The 21,019-nt window shown below is 53.4% G+C and overlaps 1 protein-coding gene across 6 annotated transcripts; it reads right to left on the bottom strand.

The window, feature by feature from the left end:
* Positions 1-2,412: 2,412 nt before the first annotated feature.
* CCDC142 (coiled-coil domain containing 142) lies at positions 2,413-18,740 on the bottom strand. 6 transcript variants are annotated; one of them, XM_084855164.1, is made up of 11 exons: positions 18,641-18,740; positions 16,685-16,845; positions 14,502-15,941; positions 9,176-9,262; positions 8,752-8,916; positions 8,494-8,630; positions 7,970-8,110; positions 6,015-6,129; positions 5,389-5,566; positions 5,068-5,276; positions 2,413-3,701 (listed from the first exon to the last, which is right to left on the bottom strand). In XM_084855164.1, the coding sequence occupies exons 2-11, from the start codon at positions 16,797-16,799 to the stop codon at positions 3,439-3,441; spliced, it is 2,850 nt and encodes a 949-aa protein (XP_084711290.1). In that variant the 5' UTR covers positions 16,800-16,845; positions 18,641-18,740; the 3' UTR covers positions 2,413-3,438. The 6 variants fall into 6 exon arrangements, 5 of the variants coding, with proteins under 5 accessions (XP_084711290.1, XP_084711288.1, XP_084711292.1 ...); XM_084855162.1 differs by having other exon boundaries at positions 8,494-8,651; positions 18,641-18,726; XR_014791916.1 differs by lacking the exon at positions 6,015-6,129 and having other exon boundaries at positions 8,494-8,651; positions 18,641-18,726.
* Between the last annotated feature and the right edge of the window lie 2,279 nt (positions 18,741-21,019).

The raw sequence follows: 21,019 nt of genomic DNA, 5'->3' as shown, positions 1-21,019 counted from the left end.
CTTGCAAGAGGCGATGGCCGGCGGGCGGCTGACCGCGGGACGGCGCGGGTCGCCCGAGCCGCGAAGGGCGACCGAACTCGCCGGGGCCTTCCCACCAGGAGGGGCTGCTAACCCCTTGGGGCTTTTCCGCCGGGAAAAAAAGCCGACGGCAGGGGCCGAGGCTGCGTAGAGGGCAGCCCGTGCGCCATCGGCCCTGCCACCGGGGCACCCGCGCTGCGGGGACCGCCAGAAGCCACTCTTGGGGGCGGGAAGGGGGAGCCCCCGGCCAGGGAGAGGGGACGTGGGCAGGCCGAGCCCTGGCGCAGGAGCGCGTGAAGGCCGGTTCCTCGACCGAGCTTCGTTTCTCGCTGTCATCCAGCTGCGGAAGGGGGAACCGATGACCAACTTCAGCCTTGCGGAAACCTCCGCCTCGAGGGGGACGCGCCTCCGAGTAGCCGTGGGAGGAGGGGCTGCTGCGCTCGTGTCGAGCCTCGGCCTTCTGGAGGGATCCGGCTGGCCGCAGAAGGCTCGGGAGGCTGCGGTGACGGGGCCCCTTCGGCCTCGGCCAGCTCCAGCCTTCCGTTCTTGGCGCTTTTAAAATTGTATTTAAGTTGCCTTGAGAGCAGCTGTCGTAGACTAGTCAGCAGAAGAAACAATTTGAAATTCCACGGGTTCTCAGGGTTTCTGCAGGTTGCCGGTACGTTAAAACAGTAAGGGATTTTGTGGGTGCGCAAGATACTAGCAAATACATTATCGCAGTGACTGACCAAGAAAGATTTGGGGGCTGTGGTGGCCAGCTCAGTGAAGATGTCAACCCAGCGTGTGGCTACTGTGAAAAAGGCCAACTCCATGGTAGGCATAATTAGGAAAGGTATGGAGAATAAAACTGCCAATATAATTCTGCCCTTACATACATCTATGGTGCGACCGCAGTTGGAATACCATGTGCAGTTCTGGTCACCTCACCTAAAAGTGGACATTGTAGAGCTGGGAAAAGTATAGAAAAGGGCAACCAAAATGATCAAGGGGCTGGCACATCTCCCCTATGAGAAAAGATTACAATGGCTGGGATTGTTTAGCTTGGGGGAAAAAAGATGGCAAGGGGAAACATGATAGAGGTGTACAAAATGATTCATGGCATGGAGAATGTGGATAGGGAAATACTGTTCTCTCTCATAATACTAGAACCCAATGAGTCATTCCATTAAGCTGATTGGTAGGAGATTCAGGACAAACCAAAGGAAGGACTTCACGTGCTGCACAGTTAAAACTATGGAATTTGCTACCACATGACAGATAGGCACCAATTTGGATGGCTTTAAAAGGGGGTTAGACAAAGTTCTGGTGAAGGCTATCCATGGCTATGAGTCCTGATGTCTATATGCTACCTCCAATATCAGAGGCAGTCTGCCTATGTACACCAATTACTAGGGAACATGGGCAAGAGGGTGCTGTTGCAGTCACGTCCTGCTTGTGGTTTTCCCATGGATAGCTGGTGGGCCACTGTGAAGAGAATGCTGGACTAGATTGACCAGCATGACTCTTACGCTTTTATGGCCAGGAGCTTTCATGGACTACAGCTCACTTCATCAGATGCATGGGATGTCATCCCAAGTTGTCAGATACACGTACACATTAGTGTAAAAGAAAAAGGAGTGAGGTCTAAGGGGAATGAAATTCAAGAAATATATCCAAGACCTGTGTGTATAGAGCTACAAATGACATTTCATGCACCTGATGGAGTGGATTGTGGTCCACAAAAGCCTACACCTTGATTAATTCATTAGTCTTTAAGGTGGCACAAAGCTATTTGTTGTTTTTCCTGCAACCAACAAATACAGCTGGAAATTAAAATGCTGATTGTGGGGAAAGGAGGCAGCTGCACATGCACATCAGGCATGTTTCAAAGGCGGCCTTTTTCCCTTGGCCTATTCTCAGCATCACATTCTTCAGATTCTCTGCTTCTCAGCAGATGGTTGTCAAGCCCATACAGCTGTTCCCACACAATTCTCTACCTCAGTGGCTAGTACTGTTGACACCGACTGGCCGCAGCAGCCCTTCCAGGGTTTCAGGCAGGATTCTTTCCCAGCCTTACCTGGGGATGCCAGAGGCTGAACCTGGGACCTTCTGCACTCCAACCAGGGGCTCCACCACTGAGCCAAGGCCCCTCCTTCATGGTACCCGTCCATGCAATACTGCACCTACGTTATTGGCAGCTTAAGGGAACCTGGCAGCAGGGGCCAGTAGGTGGCCTCCACCACGAGCACAAGAAACGGGGGTAGAGCACCCCAACTTACACTGAGCAACTGGCCCAATTCTTTTTATGTCTTGGCTGTTTGCCTCTTGGCTCAGTGGGCAGGACAGGGGTTGTCACGGCATGCCTCCAACATGACACTTCAAGATTTGCTGCTATAATGTAGACCGAGAGAACATGGGGTTTGTACTTTGTTTTAATAAATGTTTTTTATACATGTTCAGAGAAATGTTTTCCCATTTATTATAATGTCTTTCAATCTTTCTTTATAAATTGCTTAAGAGATTTGTTTACATATCATAAGCATTATATACATTTATTAAATACATAAAACCAGAGAACTGGTTTCTGGGCTACTATTGACTTCACAGCCAGCTCGCTGCTTCCAAATTTCTCTCTTTGGCTTGTAAAGCACCTTAAGATTTTGCAAGGGTAGAGATTCAGAGGCCTTGTTTTATAAAAGGGCAGATACTGAATTATGACCTTGAAGGCAGTGAAAAGTAGATTATGTAAATTTTACTGTTTTAATCCTAAATCAAAATGAAGGGTCGCTGGCTGCAATGTTAGGAGAGTGTTTTGTTTTTTTAGTGCAGAACAGTAGAAGGTCATTGGCTAACCCCAAACCGAGTGGGGGGCTCTGCTCATAGACTGCGCCTTGAGCTCGACCACAACCTATCTGCCCCAGGGCATCAGGATACATCTTATTTCTTCAGCCATTGACTGCTACACAACAACCTGACGTCTGATTCATCCAGCAACAACTTCCCTCCTTACCCCTGGGATACTCCCACTGGATTCATTGTTGCTTCTGAAGGCTTCGCCGCTCCACGTGAAATGTCATCTCCTTAAGGACTTGGCAGAGAGGCACAGACAAGACAGAGCCATGCTTCTCCTTTAGCACAGTAGAAAGTGGCCACAAGGCTCCAATGCGGAAGTCAATGGGGCCCGTCAGGAGGAGCAAGATGCCCAGTGCTGCTCGCAGCCTTGAAGCACGGCGTCTCCCCTCCCCACCCCAAGGGCAGCTTCCACTGTGGGGCCAGGCTCGCCAAGCCACAGCTGTGGGGCCCACAGCGCACAAGGCATATGCCGGCAGAGGCACTGGGGAGGGGGAAGAACGGGAAGCCTCCCATGCCTGCTGGGGGCGGGGGGGTGCCAGCGCTCCGCTGGCAGAGGTGGAGCCACGGGGCCAGGGCGGGGGGCCACAGTCAGGGCTCGGAGGCCCTGTTCAGGCAGGGCAGAGCAGGCATGTTCCAGCGGCGGCCCCCGTGCAGCCGCAGTGCCAGCCACTCCTGCTGCCTCGGGCTGAGGTAGGTGTCAGGGCTGCAGCCACCTGCCTGCAGGCGGCTCAGCAAGTCACTGGCCTGGCTCTCCAGAGCAGCCGTTGCCTGGGCTGGCAGCCCTTCCAGGCTCTCCAGGCTGTTTAGGCTGCCTGGGCTGCCATCCTGTGTACGGATCCTGTCGTGAGAGCCTGCAGAGGAGGGGGGAGAATGGCTCTGCTCAGAGCATGCTGGGTGGCAGCACCGGCACACGAGGCCAGCTGGGGAGGGAGCTGGGGAGGGAGCTTGGGCTGGGTCCAGCACCCCTTGGCAGGAGGGCAGCTTTGGCCACAGGGCCCCCAGGACTGCTGGTCCCAGCTCAGACGCAGCATGGCTGGACATTTCCGGGGTGGGGCGGGAGGCTGGCCTCGAGCCTCCGTGGACGTCACCCCCTCCACTTCATCATCAGGCCGCTGGTCCGTCCAGCTCAGCATTGTCCCTACACTGACAGGCAGGGGCTGTCTTGGGGTCCAGGCAGGCATCTTTCTCAGCACTACCTGGCGGTGACAGGGGCTGAGCCTGGAGCCTCTTGCGTGCAAAGTAGGCTCTGCCCCTGAGCTCCGGCCCTTCCCTGTGGGAACACCCTGATCACACATGCCCAAATCCCAATCCAGTGGCAAGGAAAGAGCCCCCTTTGCGTGATCAGAGGCAGTCTTTCCTTACTACTTCCTCACATGTTCCAGGACTGAGTATTGGCCCTGGAAAACAGTCCCAGGGATGAGCTCTGCAGCCATTCTGGACACAAGAGGTAGAGGGCCGCTCCCCTTCTCCATCCTGAACTCCCATGCCAGGCAGGCTGAAGTGTCCCTGGAAGAGGGGACCTGACTGGAGACCTGCTATTCTACAAAGGCCAGGGCAGGGAACTGCCTGAGTGGACACTGAACCATCCTGATACTTGTGCAGAGGCCAGCTCGTCAGGCATCCAGATTCCAAGCCGAAGACTGGCTGGGGGGCAGGGCGGAAAGGCAGCCGGCAGCCCCCACCTTCGCTTTTCAACCTACACTTGTAGTACATTCGAAGCGCTTCACATACATGATCTAAGCAATCCCTATGAACAACCATATAAAGTCCATCGCTCTTATTGCCCTACACTGGAAAGTGGGGTGGGGTTGGGGGGCTGTGACTGAGTGGGAGTGACCCAGAGAGAATGGGCTACGGTGAGACTGGAAGCTGAGACATCCTGGTTTGCACACAGGTGCTGCACTTGCATCCACTCTTGAGGATTGCTCCCAGCACCTGATGTTTAGAGCTGGACTGTCTCTGAACAGGGAGGCTTCTTCCTGAGCTTTCATGGTCAGCCACTGCTGGTCGGCCTCTGTTCCACCCCTTGGCCTCTGTCTGCAGAAGGCCCCACTCCAGCGATGCTGTGCAGGCCTCTTGGGCAAGAGAGGGATGTGCCTTCCCTCTAGAGCCTCCCTTCCCACACCTGCCTAGTACCCACTGCTCACCCTTCCCTCCAGGAGGGGAAGGGGTGGGACAGCTATTCCCTCCCTGCAGAGAGCTCCCCGTGGCACTCACAGCACTTGTGGAAGGTGTCCCAGGTGTGCGAGGGCAAGGAGGACTTGCTGGGCTGCTGCAAGAGGCAGGCGATGGCGTTGTCCGTCTGCTGGAAGACGCGGAGTGAGAGCACCAGCTGCTGGATCTCCGGGGAGAGCCCAGAGTCCTCTGACTGCAACAGCTCCCGGACCAGGTCAAAGTCCTGCTTCAGCTGAAGGGCGCCCTGGAGGCTGAATGGGGCAGGAGGCAAAAAAGGCTGCCTGTCAGGCAGGGAAGCATCATCAGCCCCTCTCCTGCTTTGGCAGAAGGGCCTTCGTCCCACCTGCCCAGCTGATGGTTCACCTGAACTTGATTTTCTGGGCAAGGATGTGGTCCATCCAGGCTTCCAAGAAGGCAGTGGTGACCTGGCTGAGGACCAGCCCCTGGGCATCTTGGGGCAGCAGCTGGATGCCTTGCAGTACCTGGCCAAGGACAGACTGGGCAGCAGCAGCAGCATACTCGCTGGGCGAGGTGGGCAGCTCTGCAAGGCAAGGGCAACATCAGAAGAGCTCTGACACCAGAGCAGAGCAAAGGGGCCCATCTCGCCCAGCACCCTCTTTCCAGGTGCCCCAAAGGGAAGCCCATGGGCAGGCCATGAGGGCAATCCCTGCCCCCACCACTGGCATTCAGAGGCGTGATGCTTCCTCTGATCTCACAGGTACCAGTATGCAGTGACCTGTCACAACCAGCAAAATGCATCCTGCCTCCCCCATCCTCCCCAGGCAGCTTTTGGGGCAGGACTTCAGGGCCCATGCGCTCCTTGGTTTGGTCCACAGATGCAACAGGGAACGTTCTGGTGGCAAGTGGAAGCTGCTTTGCTGGCCTGCACCAGCCACAGGTGCCCTGCTATGGAAAACACAGCAGCTCACGGCCACATGCAAGGGCCTTTCCTTGGTCCATGGGCACTCCCACCCATTTTGCAGGGATACCTGTTCGGCGGGCGAGGCGCCAGTGTTTGCCAAGTGGCATGGTCTGGCCAAAGATCTCTGCCGACATGCGCTTGCAGTCCAAGGAGAAGAGCTTCAACACGTCCTCTGCAAACAGCTGCGGAGCAGAGGGGTGGGTATACGGAGGGGGTTGGCTCTGGGGTCCCCCCAACCATAAGCTTCCCCACGGCTGACCCAAGACATTTATAGTGTCTGAGGCAGGACCCACCAGTAAGTTCTGTGAAAGCCCCACTGAAATGAAGAGGAGATTGCAGGGAAGAACTTCCATGGACTCCAATCCACCAAGCTCAGAGAGTTTGCATGAAGCAGTCACCCACAGGGCTTCTGTCTTGACAGGATTCAGCTCCAGTTTAGTGGCCCTTATCCAGCCTAACACTGAGTCTAGGCCCTGATTCAGGACTTGCACAGCCTCTCATGATTCGGACGTCACAGGGAGACAAAGCTGTGTGTCATCAGCATAATGATGGCACTTGGCTCCAAAGCCCCCAATGACTGCTTCTGGTGGCTTCATTCATTAATTCATGCATTTCATTTCTATACCGCCCAATAGCCAAAGCTCTCTGGGCGGTTCACAAAAATTAAAACCAAAGAGCACACAATAAAACAATAAAAATTATATAAAACATTAAAACCACAGTAAGCAATATAGATGTTAAACAAGGTTGGTACCCTGTGGAACACCCTAGTTCAATTGCCAAGGGGCCGAGGAATGGTCACCCAATGTTAGTGTCTGAAATCAACCCCACAGGCAAGACTGGAACAACTAAAACACAGTGCCTCTGATGCCCAGCCCACAGAGTTGATCCAGGAGGATACCATGGTCGATGGCATCAAAAGCAAATGAGAGATCAAGCAAATTTAACAGGGTCACACTCCCCGTCCCTCTCCCAATAAAGGTCATCCATTAGAGTGACCAAGGATGATTACAGACTGGAGTGGGTCTAGATAATCAGTATCCTCCAAGAGCGCCTGAAGTCGCTCCACCACGACCCTTTCCAGTACCTTCCCTAGGAAAGGAGTATTTGCAACTGGGCAGTAATTATCAAATACCGCTGGGTCCAGAGTGGGCTTCTCCAGGAGCGGCCGCACTACTGCCTCTGTAAGGACAGCATGGACCACCCCTTCACGCAGAGATGCATTTAACACTCCCTGCACCCACCCAGTCATACTTCCTTGGCTAGTTCTTATTAACCACGAAGGGCATGGATCGAGAGGGCACATGGTCAGCCACACTGCTACATGTGCCTTGTCCACATGATCAGGCTGCAGCAACTGAAACTGATCCCACAGAATCAGGTAGACGGTGGAATCAGACCTCAACTGGAGAATCAGACCTCGACTCGACTCCACCTCGACTGGAGCTGCACTAACAGCAGCATCAGGTTGTAGGCCAAAACATCTGGAATGCCACTAGATGCTCACGCCTGCTGTAAAAAGCGGCCGTGAGAAGGGCCTCTCCACCGCCCAGGAAGACCGGGGAAGGCACAGCCCACTATGTTCCAGTCAGGGCCAGCTCTCTTGTGAGGCTGGGGCTCTGTGCATCGGCTGCAGCAGCTGCCCTTCGCCCACCCTCCCTTCCCATATTGCCTCAGGACCATCCACTGCTTCCACATTTGCCCACCTGCCCTGTCTGCCCATCACTTGGCTCTCCAGAGTGCCTACCCTGCCACACGCCTGACTGTGAGGAAGAGCTCCTTCCTCAGAGCAAGACATGGATGGGCGAGGTGGCCTGCACTGCCACTGCTAATGCAACAGCATGAGGCTTTGCTCTGGCCAGAACTGAGGACAAGGCGGGGAACCTTTGGCTCTCCAGATGTTGTTGGGCTGAAACCACCATCAGCCCCATTTGCATGGCCAGTGATACTGGCAGTTTAGTTCAACCACACCTGGAGGGCCACAGGCTCCCCACCCCTGCTCCCAAAGGCTTCAGCACTTACTTGGATGCTGGTAGCTGTGGAGTGGATTTGCAGGCTCAGCTCCTGCTCTTGATGAGAGACGAGGGTGCTCTGCTTTTTCCTGTCCTTGGAAAAGGCCGCGGTCACCAGAGCAGACATCTTGCTTGTCTCAGCTTTCAGCAGCTGTAGAAAGAAGCTTCTGTCCTTAAGGATTAGGCAACACAGCAGTGGGAACTCACCCTGGGGCAGCCCTCTCTTCTTGCCTAGCAGGACATCTCCTACCTTCCTTCTTTCTTTGGGACATCAGGAATGGCCACTGTTAGACTGGGGGGCCCATGAGCTGATGTCCCACACAGCAGTCTTTTGGGATGGCTCCTGAGCAGATTACTTTAGCCCCCACTCCGGGCCTGACTGAACTCAGAAGGAATACCATGCCCGCCTGCCTGCCCGCTGATCAGATTGGCTGTGACACGATGGGGGTGGTGGGGAAGTTGCCGCCTTCTCTGATCTGCACTGGGGCAGGGGACTGCAGCCAACGGCCAGTACTCCATGGTTCTATGACTTGCCTGCAAGTCTCCCTGGGTCACAAGCAGGAACTGGCTGAGTGACCAGGAAGCCAAGTATTGGTAGGCCCTGCTCATGACCCAGTAGCAGGAGGCATGACTGGTGGCCGCCAAGAGTGACAGCAGCTTCAGGTGGAGGCCTGTGGGGGTGAGATTGTCAGCTGCAAGAAAAAGAAGCTTATCAGTAGAGGGACCCCTCCCCCCATGTCAACAGCAGGCCACGCTCCTCTCTGAAGCCAGCATGTCCTGTCCCACACTCACCTGTACTCCCAGTAGGCTGGCTGTCCAGGCACCTCAGGCTGAAGGCCAAGGGCAGGTGGAGGCCCTGCAAGAGCTGAGCTGTCTGGCTGCAGGCAGCATCTGTGGTCTGGGAGGGTTTGGCCAAGCACTTGTCATTGAGGCTGCAGCCCAGCGCATGGCAGAAACCTGGTCCAGGAGGGAAGCAAGACCTCTTGGGGCAGAGGGTAGGGGGTGCCCCCAAATGCCTTCCCGCATCAGGAACACTGCTGGCACTAAGCAACTATTCAACAGGGGCAGGATTTAAGGCCTGCTTCCCCCCACCCCCGCAACGCCCCTTGGCCATCACAGCACCGTCCACTGCTGATCACACTGCTGCATCTTCCCTCATGACTCTCAGAACACCCACAACACTGCCCAAATTCCCCCACTGCTCCCGCCATGGTACCTTGGTCCCAGTGCCGGAGGACATCTCGCATGAGCAGGTGCAGTGCCAGACAGCTCAGCTCCTCTGTGCTCTCACGAGGCATGCAGGCTGAAAGCAGACAGGGACCTGCATGACCACCCAGCCTGGGCAGAGAGATTGCTCCCACCCAGGCAGGAAGGATGCCCCAGGGATGCACAGCCCAGGGCCCATCCTGGGACAGGACTGGAGTCACCCAGAGGCCACCCACAGCCTGAGCTGGACGATCTGAGGAGCCCCACCCCCTCCATGCCCCAGCCACGAACATGGAGCTCAACCTGCCAGAAGCTCTCATGAACACAGAAACAAGCTGGTGCTGCAAGGGGGCCTTCCCAGGGGCTGCATGGAACCACTTCCCACTCCGTCACTTGAGATGGCTGTAGGCACAGGCCAAGATCATCAGCATCACAGGGAGAGCGTGGCAGAAGCAGAGGTGGGGAAACGCTGCCTCCCCCCACCCCAATCTAAAAGACAACCCACACTGTGTGACAGGGAAGATTATGTGAACGAGTCGCATCACACACGGTAATACTCAGGCCAAGATGGACAACATTTTCTGCTTAGGGCCATTTGGAACATGATTCTACTGCTCTCTGAGAAAAAGGAAAATCCCATCGGCATGATGGCTACATAACATATTTCATTCACAAAAGCTGCTGCCCAGAAAACACAATTGAGTTTTGCAAATGCCTAATTATGCGCCAAGTTCCTCAGATTGTCTTTGGTGTTCTGAACTTCAGTCCTACGAACATAAGAAGAGCCCTGCTGGATCAGAACAAGCGTCCATCTAGTCCAGCATTCTGTTCACAGTGGCCCACCAGCTGCCCACGGGAAACCCACAAGCAACAGCACCCCCCAACCATGTTCCCCAGCAACTGGTGTACATAGGCATACTGTGTCTGGTGCTGGAGGTAGCACATAGTCATCAGGACTAGTAGCCACTGAGAGCTTTGTCCTCCACCAATTTGTCCAACCCCCTTTTAAAGCCATCCAAGTTGGTGGCCATCACTATGTCCTGTGGTAGCAAATTCCATAGTTAAACTCTGCACTGTGTGAAGAAGTCCTTTTATCTCTTCTGAATCTCCCACCAATCAGCTTCATGGGATGACCCCAGGTTCTAGTATTTTGGAAGAGGGAGAAAAATATCTCCCTATCCACAATTTCCATACCATGTGTAATTTTGTACATTTCTCTCATGTCTCCCCTTGCCCTCCTTCTCCCCAAGCTAAACAATCCCAGCTGTTGTAACCTTCCCTCATAGGGGAGATGCTCCACCCCCTTGATAATTTTAGTTGCCATTTTCTGCACTTTCTCCAGCTCTACAGTATCCTTTTTTTAAGTGCGTTGACCAGAACTGTACACAGTATTCCAAGTGTGGCTGCACAATAGATTTGTATAAAGGCCGTATGATATTGGAGATTGCAGAGATATTGGAGACTGCAGTTTTATTCTCAATTTGTTTTCTAATTATGCGTAACATGGAGTTTGCCTTTTTTTACAGCGGTTGCACTGCGGTTGACATTTTTATCAAGCTATCCACCACAACCCCAAGATCTCTTTCTTGGTCAGTCACCGCTAGCTCAGATCCCATCAGGTTATACTTGAAGTTGGGATTTTTTACCCCAGTGTGCATCACATTACATTTGCTTACAGTGAACCGCATTTACCATTTAGATGCCCATTCTCCCAGTTTGGAGAGATCTTGCTGGAGCTCCTCACAATCCCTTTTCGCTTTAACCACCCTAAATAATTTGGTGTCATCCACAAACTTGGCCACTTCACTTGTTGTTGTTGTTCAGTTGTTAAGTCGTGTCCGACTCTTCATGACCCCATGGACCATAGCATGCCAGGCCTTCCCGTCCTCCACTCTCTTCCGGAGTGTGCTCAAGTTCATATTAATTGCATCGGTGATGCTATCTAGCCATCTCATCCTCTGCCATCCCCTTCTCCTTTTGCCTTCAATCTTTCCCAGCATCAGGGTCTTTTCCAGGGAGTTTTCTCTTCGCATTAGGTGGCCAAAATATTTGAGCTTCAGCTTCAGTATCTGTCCTTCCAATGAGCAGTCAGGGTTGATTTCCTTTAGGATTGATGGCCACTTCACTGCTCACTCCTAATTCTAGATCATTTGTGAACCAGTTGAAAAGCACTGGTCCCAATACAGATCCCTGTGGGGACCACACTATTTACTTCCCTCCATTGGGAGAATGTACCATTTATTCCTTCTCTCTGCTTTCTGTTCTTTAACCAGTTACTGATCCATAACAGGACCTCTCCTCTTATTCCATGACTGCTAAATTTGCTCAGGAGTCTTTGGTGAGGGACTTTGTCAAAAGGCTTGTGGCTGCAAAAAAGGCAAATGCTATTTTGGGCTGCATTAATAGAAGCATCGCTTCCAAATCCCGGGAAGTACTAGTTCCCCTCTACTCAGCACTGGTTAGGCCTCATCTGGAGTACTGTGTCCAGTTCTGGGCACCACACTTTAAGAAGGATGCAGACAAGCTGGAGAGGGTTCAAAGGAGGGCAACAAAGATGATCAGGGGACTGGAAACAAAGCCCTATGAAGAGAGACTGAAAGAACTGGGCATGTTTAGCCTTGAGAAGAGAAGACTGAGGGGAGATATGATAGCACTCTTCAAGTACTTGAAAGGTTGTCACAGAGAAGAAGGCCAGGATCTCTTCTTGATCATCCCAGAGTGCAGGACACGGAATAATGGGCTCAAGTTACAGGAAGCCAGATTCCGGCTGAACATCAGGAAAAACTTCCTGAGTGTCAGAGCAATACGGCAATGGAACCAATTACCTGGGGAGGTGGTGGGCTCTCCCACACTGGAGGCCTTTAAGACGAGGCTGGACAGCCATTTGTCAGGGATGCTCTGACTTGGATTCCTGCATTGAGCAGGGGGTTGGACTCGATGGCCTTGTAGGCCCCTTCCAACCCTACTATTCTATGATTCTACGTCCAAGTGAACAATGTCTACCACATCACCCCTGTCCACATGTTTACTGACACTCTCGAAGAACTCTAAAAAGTTAGTGAGACAGGATGTACCTTTGCAGAAACCATGTTGATTCTTTTTCATCAGGGCTTGTCCTTCTACATGCTTACTAATTTTACCTTTAATAATGCCCTCAACCAATTTACCCAGAACTGATGTTAAGCTGACTGGCCTGTAATTTCCTAGATCTGCCCCCCCGCGCCCGAATTCCTTTTTGAAAACTGGTGTTACATTGGCCATCTTCCAGTCCTCTGGTGCAGAGGCTGATCTTAGGGAGCTGTTGCATATTTTGTTTAGAAGATCAGCAATTTCATATTTGAGTTCTTTGAGAACTCTAGGATGGATACCATCTGAGCCCGGTGATTTATTTGCTTTCAGTTTGTCAATAAGGTTGAGAACTTCATCTTTTGTCATCACTATTTTCCTCAGTTCCTTGGGCTCCCTTCCTGAAAACATCAGTTCAGGCACTGGTATCTGTCCTATGTCTCCTGCAGTGAAGACTGATGAGAAGAATTCACTCAGCTTCTCTGCAATCTCCTTGTCCTCCTTCAGTCCTCCTTTAATTCCACTGTCATCCAATGGTCCAACTGCCTCCCTAGCTGGTTTTCTGCTTCTGATATATTTTAAACATTCTTTATTGTTGGCCTTGATATTGTTAGCGATATGCTCTTCAAAATGCTTTTTTGCATCTCTTATTGTCTGCTTCCATTGCCTTTGTGCAAGCCTGTGCTCCCTTTTGTTTTCCTCACTTGGGCAAGACTTCCATTTTCTGAAGGAAGCCCTGTTTTCTCTAATAGCATCCTTGACACTGCTTGTTAACCATGCTGGTGACCTCTTGACCTTGGTGCTACCTTTCCTAACCTGTGGTATACATTTTAGCTGAGCTTCTGTTATAGTGGTTTTGAGTAACCTCCAAGCATTCTGAAGGGATATAACCCTCCTGATTCCCACTTTCAACTTCCTTTTCACCAGTTCCCTCCTTTTAGAGAATTTTCCTCTTTTGAAGTCAAATGTGACTGTGCTGGATTTCCTGGGCAATTATCCACTTAAATATATATTAAATCGGATAGCTGTTTCCAACTGGAAACAACAACATTTATATCTCGTACCAGGTCCTGGACTACACCACTTAGGATTAAATCCAGAGTCCAACTGTTCTAGGGCATGGTCATTTAGGGCATCAAGAAATTGGAACATGCATTTACCCAGTCAATATGGGGGTAACGGAAGTCACCCATTATTACAACATGTCCTCGTTTGGAGGCCTCCCTGATTTCATTTTCTATCTCAAGGTCACCCTAAGCCTTCTAGTCTGGGGGACGATAGCACGTTCCTAAATTAGTTCTCAAGCCTGGTATTGTCACCCACAGTACTTCTATAGAAGAGTCTACCCCCTTCAGGTGTTCCAGTCATGATTCTAACTAGCGAGGAGAGGTGCTGTGCTTGCAAGGAAAGCCTGGGTGATTGAGGGGCCATGGGTGGTACATGGGGAGAGCCCCCAAAGAAGAGACAGCAAGCCCGGCAGGGTGCAGGAGCTCCATCCCCTTTGGACACTAAATTTCCTCAGATCCACCACCAAAACCAAGAGGGCTGGAAACTTAAGAAGAGCCATGCTGGATCAGACCAAGGGTCCATCTACTCCAGCATTCTGTTCACACAGCAGCCAACCAGCTGTGGACCAGGAACGCACAAGCAGGACATGAGTGCAACAGCACTCTCCCACCCATGTACTCCAGCAACTGGTGTACACAGGCATACTGCCTCTGAGACTGGAGATAGCACATAGTCATCAGGGCTAGTAGCACTGAGAGCCTTCTCCTCCAGCAATTTGTCCAACCCCTTTTAAATCCACCCAAGTTGGTGGCCATCACTACATATTTTAACGAGTTCCATAGTTTAACTATGTGCTGTGTCAACAAGTACTTCCTTTTATCTGTCCTGCACCTCCCACCAATCAGCTTCATAGGATGACCCCCGGGTTCTAGCGTTATGAGGGAGAAAAATGTCCCCCTGTCCACATTCTCCACACCATCCATCATTTTGTACACCTCTATCATGTCTCCCCTTGCCCTCCTTTTCTCCAAGCTAAACAATCCCAGCCGTTGTAACCGCCCCTCATAGGGGAGATGCTCCAGCCCCTTGATCATTTTAGTTGCCCTTTTCTGCACTTGATGCTCTTTAGAAAGGAACGCCAATGTCCTAGAAGTTCCACACCTGCTGCTGGGTGCCGACATGCGCGCAGGAGGCCGAACCGCTAGCTGTGCCTAGAAGAGAAAGAGGCCCCCAGACCCCCCCCCCCGATTACCCTCACTTACGCTGTGCCAGGGCGCTGCTCAGCTGCTGGCCCAGAGCAGTGCCCATCCCCTCATGAAACAGTGCCAAAGATGAATGGAGCTCCAGCAGGTGAGCCAAGGAGGTGGCGGTGGCTCTCCAGAGCAGCGGGCGGTACTGCACATACAGCGCTCCAGCAGCCTCAGAGAAGGATGCGTCCAGCCAGTGCACAGACTTCCAGCTGAGCAGTGGTGCTGAGTCAGGCTCCCCGGGCAGCTCCGGGCGTTCTAGGGGCTTCTCCTGCTTGGGCCGGTGGAGGATGTGGTGCCACAGGCTGCTGGTGGAGGCCACCAGTTCCCGCAAGAGGAGGAGCATGACCTCTTCCTCCTCTTGGCAGAGGGACTGCAGTTCCGCAGAGAGGCTGGGGGGCCCCTTGCCTGCCTGAGGCATCTGGGGAGCCCCAGCTGGGAGCCAGGGCTCAGCAATGCTCCCACAAACTGCTGGGACCAGAACATCAGCCCCGACCCGCTGCTGTGGGAGGAGGAGCAGGAAAAGCCTTTGGGCAGCCAGCCAGCCTCTCTCTGCGGCCAGGATGCCCAACACCCGCTCCACGGAGAAGGCATGGGAGCTCCCCAGTGCTCTCTGTAGACCAGCCTTGGTCCCTGGAGGCACCTGGAGCTCTGCAAAGGCCTGCTGCAGGGCTGGGCTGTTCAGCACCTGGTTGTAGGTCTCCAGGCCCTGGCAGAAGTCGGAGAGCCGGGCAGGGTGTGTGGGAGGGGCCTGGGCCAAGCTGCGCAGCACGGCCTCCACACAGCGCTCCAGCAGGCAAGCTGCATGCAGGGCCAGCAAGGACAGAGACTGCTTCATGTGCTGCACCACTTCATGCCACCGCTGCCTCAGCATGGGCTGCAGCCAGGGGTCACTGCGGATGTGCTGCTGCAGCCCATCCCAATGGCAGGCATGGGTGCGCATCTCCTCACACAGTCCCTGCAGGACGCGGCCCCAGGTGGCGTCGTTCCTGCCCACGGGCAGCAGCAGGCAGCGCTCGGCAGTCACCAGGTGGTGCACGAAGTCCGAAGCGGCCTTGAGGCGGCAGCTGTAATGGCGGGAGAGGCGCAAGTGGTGGCGGCGCTGCAGCAGGGCGTGCAGCCTGGCACACTGACGGGCTGCGCTGCTGCGAGCAGCATGGTAGGAGAAGGCGCTCTGGGCGGAGTCAGGGGTGGCTGGGCGCACATGGCCCCAAAAGGTCTCCGCGCGTGGGTTTTCCTGCACACACAGGCGGCGGCTCAGCCCCAAGAAGCTGCGCTCCACCAAGGCCAGGCGGGTCAGGCCCCTGGGGGAGTCCTCCTCCTCCTCCTCCCTGTCATAGGCGCTTTCGCTGGTGCGGGGAGGAAGCTGGCACCACAGGCTGGGGTTGTTACCATGGCACAAGAGCGCTTCTGCTTTCTGGAAGGGCCTGGCCAGTGTCATCAGAGAGCTCGAGCCTGCAGAAGACAGACAGGCGGTTGCTGCCCACTGGCAAGAAAGCGGCAAAGGGCTGCTAGAAGACCAGTCACCTCTGCTGCTCCTGCTGGAACCTTGGCCACTCACAACCTGCTGCTAATGCCAGGAATTAGGTTGCCCTGCTGAGATGCAAATGCAATTAAGGGATCTCTAGGCTGCTCACAGAAGTGTCACACCAGCCCAGAAGGGGGAAGATGCCAGCCCAGCAGGAAGGCCACTGGTCCCTCATCTTTTCCTGAAGCGCCTACACGATAGAGATGCTCCATGGCAGAGCCGCCTGTCTGTTCCTTGCAGACAAGGGAGCAGAGCAGCATCCCGCTGGGATGAGAAACATGACTGAGAGGCTCCTGGCCCTGAGCATAAGAACCCTGAAGCTGGATCAGACCCCAGGCCTCTCCAATCCAGCATACTGCTACCAGATGCTTACGGGAAGCCCACACACAGGACATGAGTGCAAGCTCACCCTCCCGCTCGTGTTGCCCAGCAACGGGTCCTGCCTCAGACATTACTGGAGATCACAGACAGCTGTCAGGACTAGCAGCTGCTGAGAGCTGCGCCCTCCACGAATCACTGATCCTCTCTGCTCCGTCTCTGACACTGTTTGCGTGTTCGGGGTGGGGAAGCAGCAAGATGACACTGGAAGTTTCCACCAGGAGGATGCATAGCCCTCCTGCACAGCTTGTCCCTCCAGCACTTTTTGGCCCAAGTCCCCACCCTCGCCCACCTGTGTCAGCGGCCTCCATGTGTTCCCTTCCATCAACTGGTGACACCTTCCTGGGCCCCACCAGGGAACTGAGCGGTGGCAAGATGGCCCCCGAGACCTGGGATATGCAGGACATGAGGAGGATGAAGATGGCATTCGAGCTGATGGCCTCTCTCAATCACCTGCAAGACAGAAGGGTCAGAGACCAAACTCCCCCCACCCCCAACAGTCTACTCTGAGAGTAGAAGTCTCACTGGGCCAATCTGCCTGATGGATCTAAAAACCAGATATGCTTCCAGGGACCGTAATCCAAGGACAGCCACGTATGGTGCATCAGACCAGTAGTGACTAGAACCAGATATGCGGGGTCATTTTGGCAACTGAGGGACTTCACTGTCATTTCCTCTCCAGCTTTGGCTGTGAAAGGCATCAAACAGACCCTGAGGTCTGTACAAACCATTTTGCAACTTGATTTTGCATGCATGCAGAGTCCCCACAGAGCCAGAAAAGCAGCATGGGCTAGTGGCCTTGGATGTGGCAAACCCAAGTTCAAATTCCCACTTTGCCCTGAAGCTCACTGGTGTCCCTCTTCTAGTCCAGCCAGCCCACCTCCTGGGGTTGTTGTGTTTGGCTAAACTGTTGCTCTGGGGTTCAGGGAGGGAGGGAGATAAAGGAAACCAACAGCAGGCACAGCCTCCCCTCCTCCTCCAGCTCCTGGACCTCAGCTCTCCGCCCCTCTCCTCCTTTCTCCTTCTGGTGCACCTCACCAGGCTGAGCTGCTTAACTGAGAACAATGTTGTTGGCCCAACAGGAATGCCCTGTGTGGGGGGTCCCACTCCCAGTGCTGCAGCCAGTTTAAAAAGCTTCTGCCTGCCACTGCCAATGGCCTGGTCTGCACATGCAGCAGGACATTCTGTAGTGACCATAAGAACGATGCCACCCTTCCCCAGCTGGTGCCTTCCACAAGTGTTGTACTACAAATCCCAAGGAAGAGAAATGGGTTCTCAGGATGCAAGATAGAGTTTATTATAAGAAGCGCAATGCGTTTCAGCCTTTTCCTTTATTTTAGGCCTTCCTTGAAGGTAAAGAAAAAAGTCTGCAGAATTTTTTCAGCTAACGGTTGTCTTCTTTGTCAATCTACAGGCGACTCTGGGTGGAGTCCAGTCGCCAGTAGATTGACACAGAAGACAATCTTTTGCTGAAAAATTGTGCAGACTTTCTTTACCCCCTGAGGAAGGCTTAAAATAAAGGAAAAGGCTGCAACACATTGCGCTTCTTATAATAAACACTATCTTGCATCCTGAGAACCCATTTCTCTTCTTTGTGATCAACTTTGGATGCTCACGCCCTTCTGTTTTCTTGGACTACAAGTCCCAGCATTCCTGCCCATTGGCCATGCTGGCTGGGGCTGATGGGAGCTGAAGTCCAAAACATCAGGAGGGCACCATGCGGGGGCAGCGTGACTGATACGAAGCCAGACTGCAGCTGGGGTGGGCGTAACGCGTTTTAATCTTCCGCATGTGAAAATCGCCCTGCCAAGCAGAAAACCAGCACCATGGGAAGCAGGCTGGGCTGGATTCTGTTCCCTGAGGGGCTGGTGTTTTACTTGCAGGGAGCATCGTACGCCTTCCGAGTGCCACGCGCGGAGGAGTCCTGCGAAATACAGCACATCCCTCCCCCGACGCGCCGGAAAGACTCGCCCATCTGGTCCCGTTTCCCATCGCCGCGCGGGCGGCGAGGAGGCGCTGCCTTTCGGAGCGCCCCCCGCAAGACGGCACAGCCGCGAGGCGCCTCGCAACGGTGGAGGCCGGACCGAGCCTGGCACCTAGTGGGGCTGGCACGCGGGGCTGGCAGCGTTCACACGGGCGCGGTAGGGGCGGGGCCTGCCGCTTGCCGTCGCCCTGGTCGCCGGGCTGGCCGTCGCCATGGTAACGAGGCCGTGACGGCTACTACCGCCCTCCCGCCCACCGTTCGTACCGAGCAGCAGACCCGGCTGGCCTCCCGCTGCCCCCGGGCGCGGCCGGCGATATTCGGCGCGTCGAGCGCAGCAACGGAAGCCTGGAAGCCTAGGAGACTCAGCGGGCCAATGGGAGCACGGGCACAGGTCACGTGATCAGGTTTCAGGGATGCCCGCAAAGGGACAGAGCTCGAGCGGGAGCCCCGGTCTACTCACGCAGCGGGGAGAGGCGAGGCGGGCGGCGCAGCGGCACTCAAAAAGACTAAACGACGACAGACATCGCTTTCGTGTCCTGCACTCTGAGATGAGCGAGAAGAGACCCTGGCCTTCCTCCCTGTGACAAGCTTTCAAGTCCTTGAACAGCGCTATCCTATCTCCCCTCAGTCTTCTCTTCTCAAGGCTAAACTGGCCGAGTTCTTTCAGTCTCTCCTCGTAGGGCTTTGTTTCCAGTCCCCTGATCATCTTCATTGCCCTCCTCTGAACCCTCTCCAGGTCTGCATCCTTCTTAAAATGTGGTGCCCAGAACTGGACACAGTACCCAAGATGAGGGCTAACCAGTACTGAGTAGAGGGGAACTAGTACTTCCCAGGATTTGGAAGCTATGCTTCTATGAATGCAGCCCAAAAGAGCATTTGCCTTTTTTGCAGCCACATCACATTGTTGGCTCATATTCAGCTTGTGATAGACAATTCCAAGATCCTTCTCGCTTGTAGTGTGGTTGAGCCACGTATCCCCCATCTTGTAACTGTGCATTCGGTTTCTTTTTCCTAGGTGCAGAATTTGGCCTTTATCCCTATTCAATGTCATTCTGTTGTTTTCTGCCCAGCGCTCCAATCTATCAAGATCACTTTGAATTTTCTTTCTGTCTTCTAAGGTATTAGCTATCCTGCTCAATTTTGTGTCATCTGCAAATTTGGTGAGCATTCCCTGCATCTCCTCCTCCAAGTCATTAATATAAATATTGAAGAGCACTGGGCCCAGGACTGAGCCCTGCAGTACCCCGCTCGTTACCTCTCCCCAGTTGGAGAAGATTCCATTGATAAACATTCTTTGAGTCCAATTCTGTAGCCAACTGTGAATCCACCAGATCGTTGTTTCATCTAGCCCACTTTGAGCTAGTTTGCTCATCAGGATATCATGGGGCACTTGGTCGAAAGCTTTGCTAAAGTCAAGGTATATGATGTCCATAGCATTCCCACAGTCCACAAGGGAGGTTACTTGATCAAAGAATGAGATCAGATTCGTAAGGCAGGATTTGTTCTTGACAAATCCATGTTGGCTTCAAGTAATTACTGCATTGTTTTCAAGGTGCTTACATACTGATCACTTTATATGCTCCAGAATTTCCCCAGGGATTGATGTCAGAGTAACTGGTCTGTAGTTCCCAGGTTCCTCCTTTTTGAAGACAGGGACATTAGCCCTCCTCCAATCATCTGGCACTTCACCCGTCCTCCATGATTTCTCAAAAGTAATAGACAGTGGTTCTGAGAGTTCTTTGTTGTCAAGGTGCTTCCAGATGGATTCCTTTATCATCTGCTCCAGAATTTTCCCAGGGATTGATGTCAGACTGACTGGTCTGTAGTTCCCAGGTTCCTCCTTTTTACCCTTTTTGAAGATAGGGACAACATTAGCCCTCCTCCAGTCATCTGGCACTTCCCCCGTCCTCCATGATTTCTCAAAGAGAATAGACAGCGGTTCTGAGAGTTCTTCTGCCAGTTCCTTTCTTACTTCAGGATGCAGTTCATCTGGCCCTGGAGATTTGAACTCATTCAAAGTCATTAGGTGTTGCTTGACCATATGCCTATCGATCTCAAGCTGCACTCCTGCCCCTTCAGCCTGTACTTCGCCTTTGCCAGCGGGGTCATAGACCCACTTTGGGGAGAAGACTGAGCCAAAGTAGGAATTGAGCACCTCTGCCTTTTCTTTGTCATCTGTTATCGTTTTGCCATCCTTACTACTTGCCCTTTAGATCCTTGCCCATCCTGGTTTGTGAAATCTGCCAGAGCTGGGCTGGATATCTGGACCTCTGAGGTGGTGAATGCCTCCTTGAGGGGCAGCAAGGTCCTTACAGCTTTGAAAGAAGCTGTGGTGAGGCCCTTGCTGGAGAAACCAAATTTAGTTCCCATGGCAGTTTGGTGGGCCCCTTGGCTCCCTAAGCATGGGTGGCATGGAGGTGGGTGTCACCACAGCCCTTGCTTGGTGGTGTTTCCGTGGGTGCTGGGGATGGGTCTGCCATTTTTTCGCTGTTTGTGTATCTTTCTTCTCTAATCCTGAGCTGGGACAAGATATGGTGCCTTTGCAGTGTCATCATGGCAGCATCAGCCCCCCGCCCCCATAACTGGCAGATAGGTTTGCACAGGTCATGGGGGTCTGCTAAATTCCTCCTGGCTCCATCCTCC

Source organism: Heloderma suspectum, chromosome 5, assembly GCF_057233095.1.
Source record: "Heloderma suspectum isolate Gila_16-S chromosome 5, 16-S_ref, whole genome shotgun sequence".
Taxonomy (NCBI): Eukaryota; Metazoa; Chordata; class Lepidosauria; order Squamata; family Helodermatidae; genus Heloderma; species Heloderma suspectum.
Note: the sequence above shows the minus strand (reverse complement) of the source record. Positions and strands in the feature narration are given on the sequence as shown.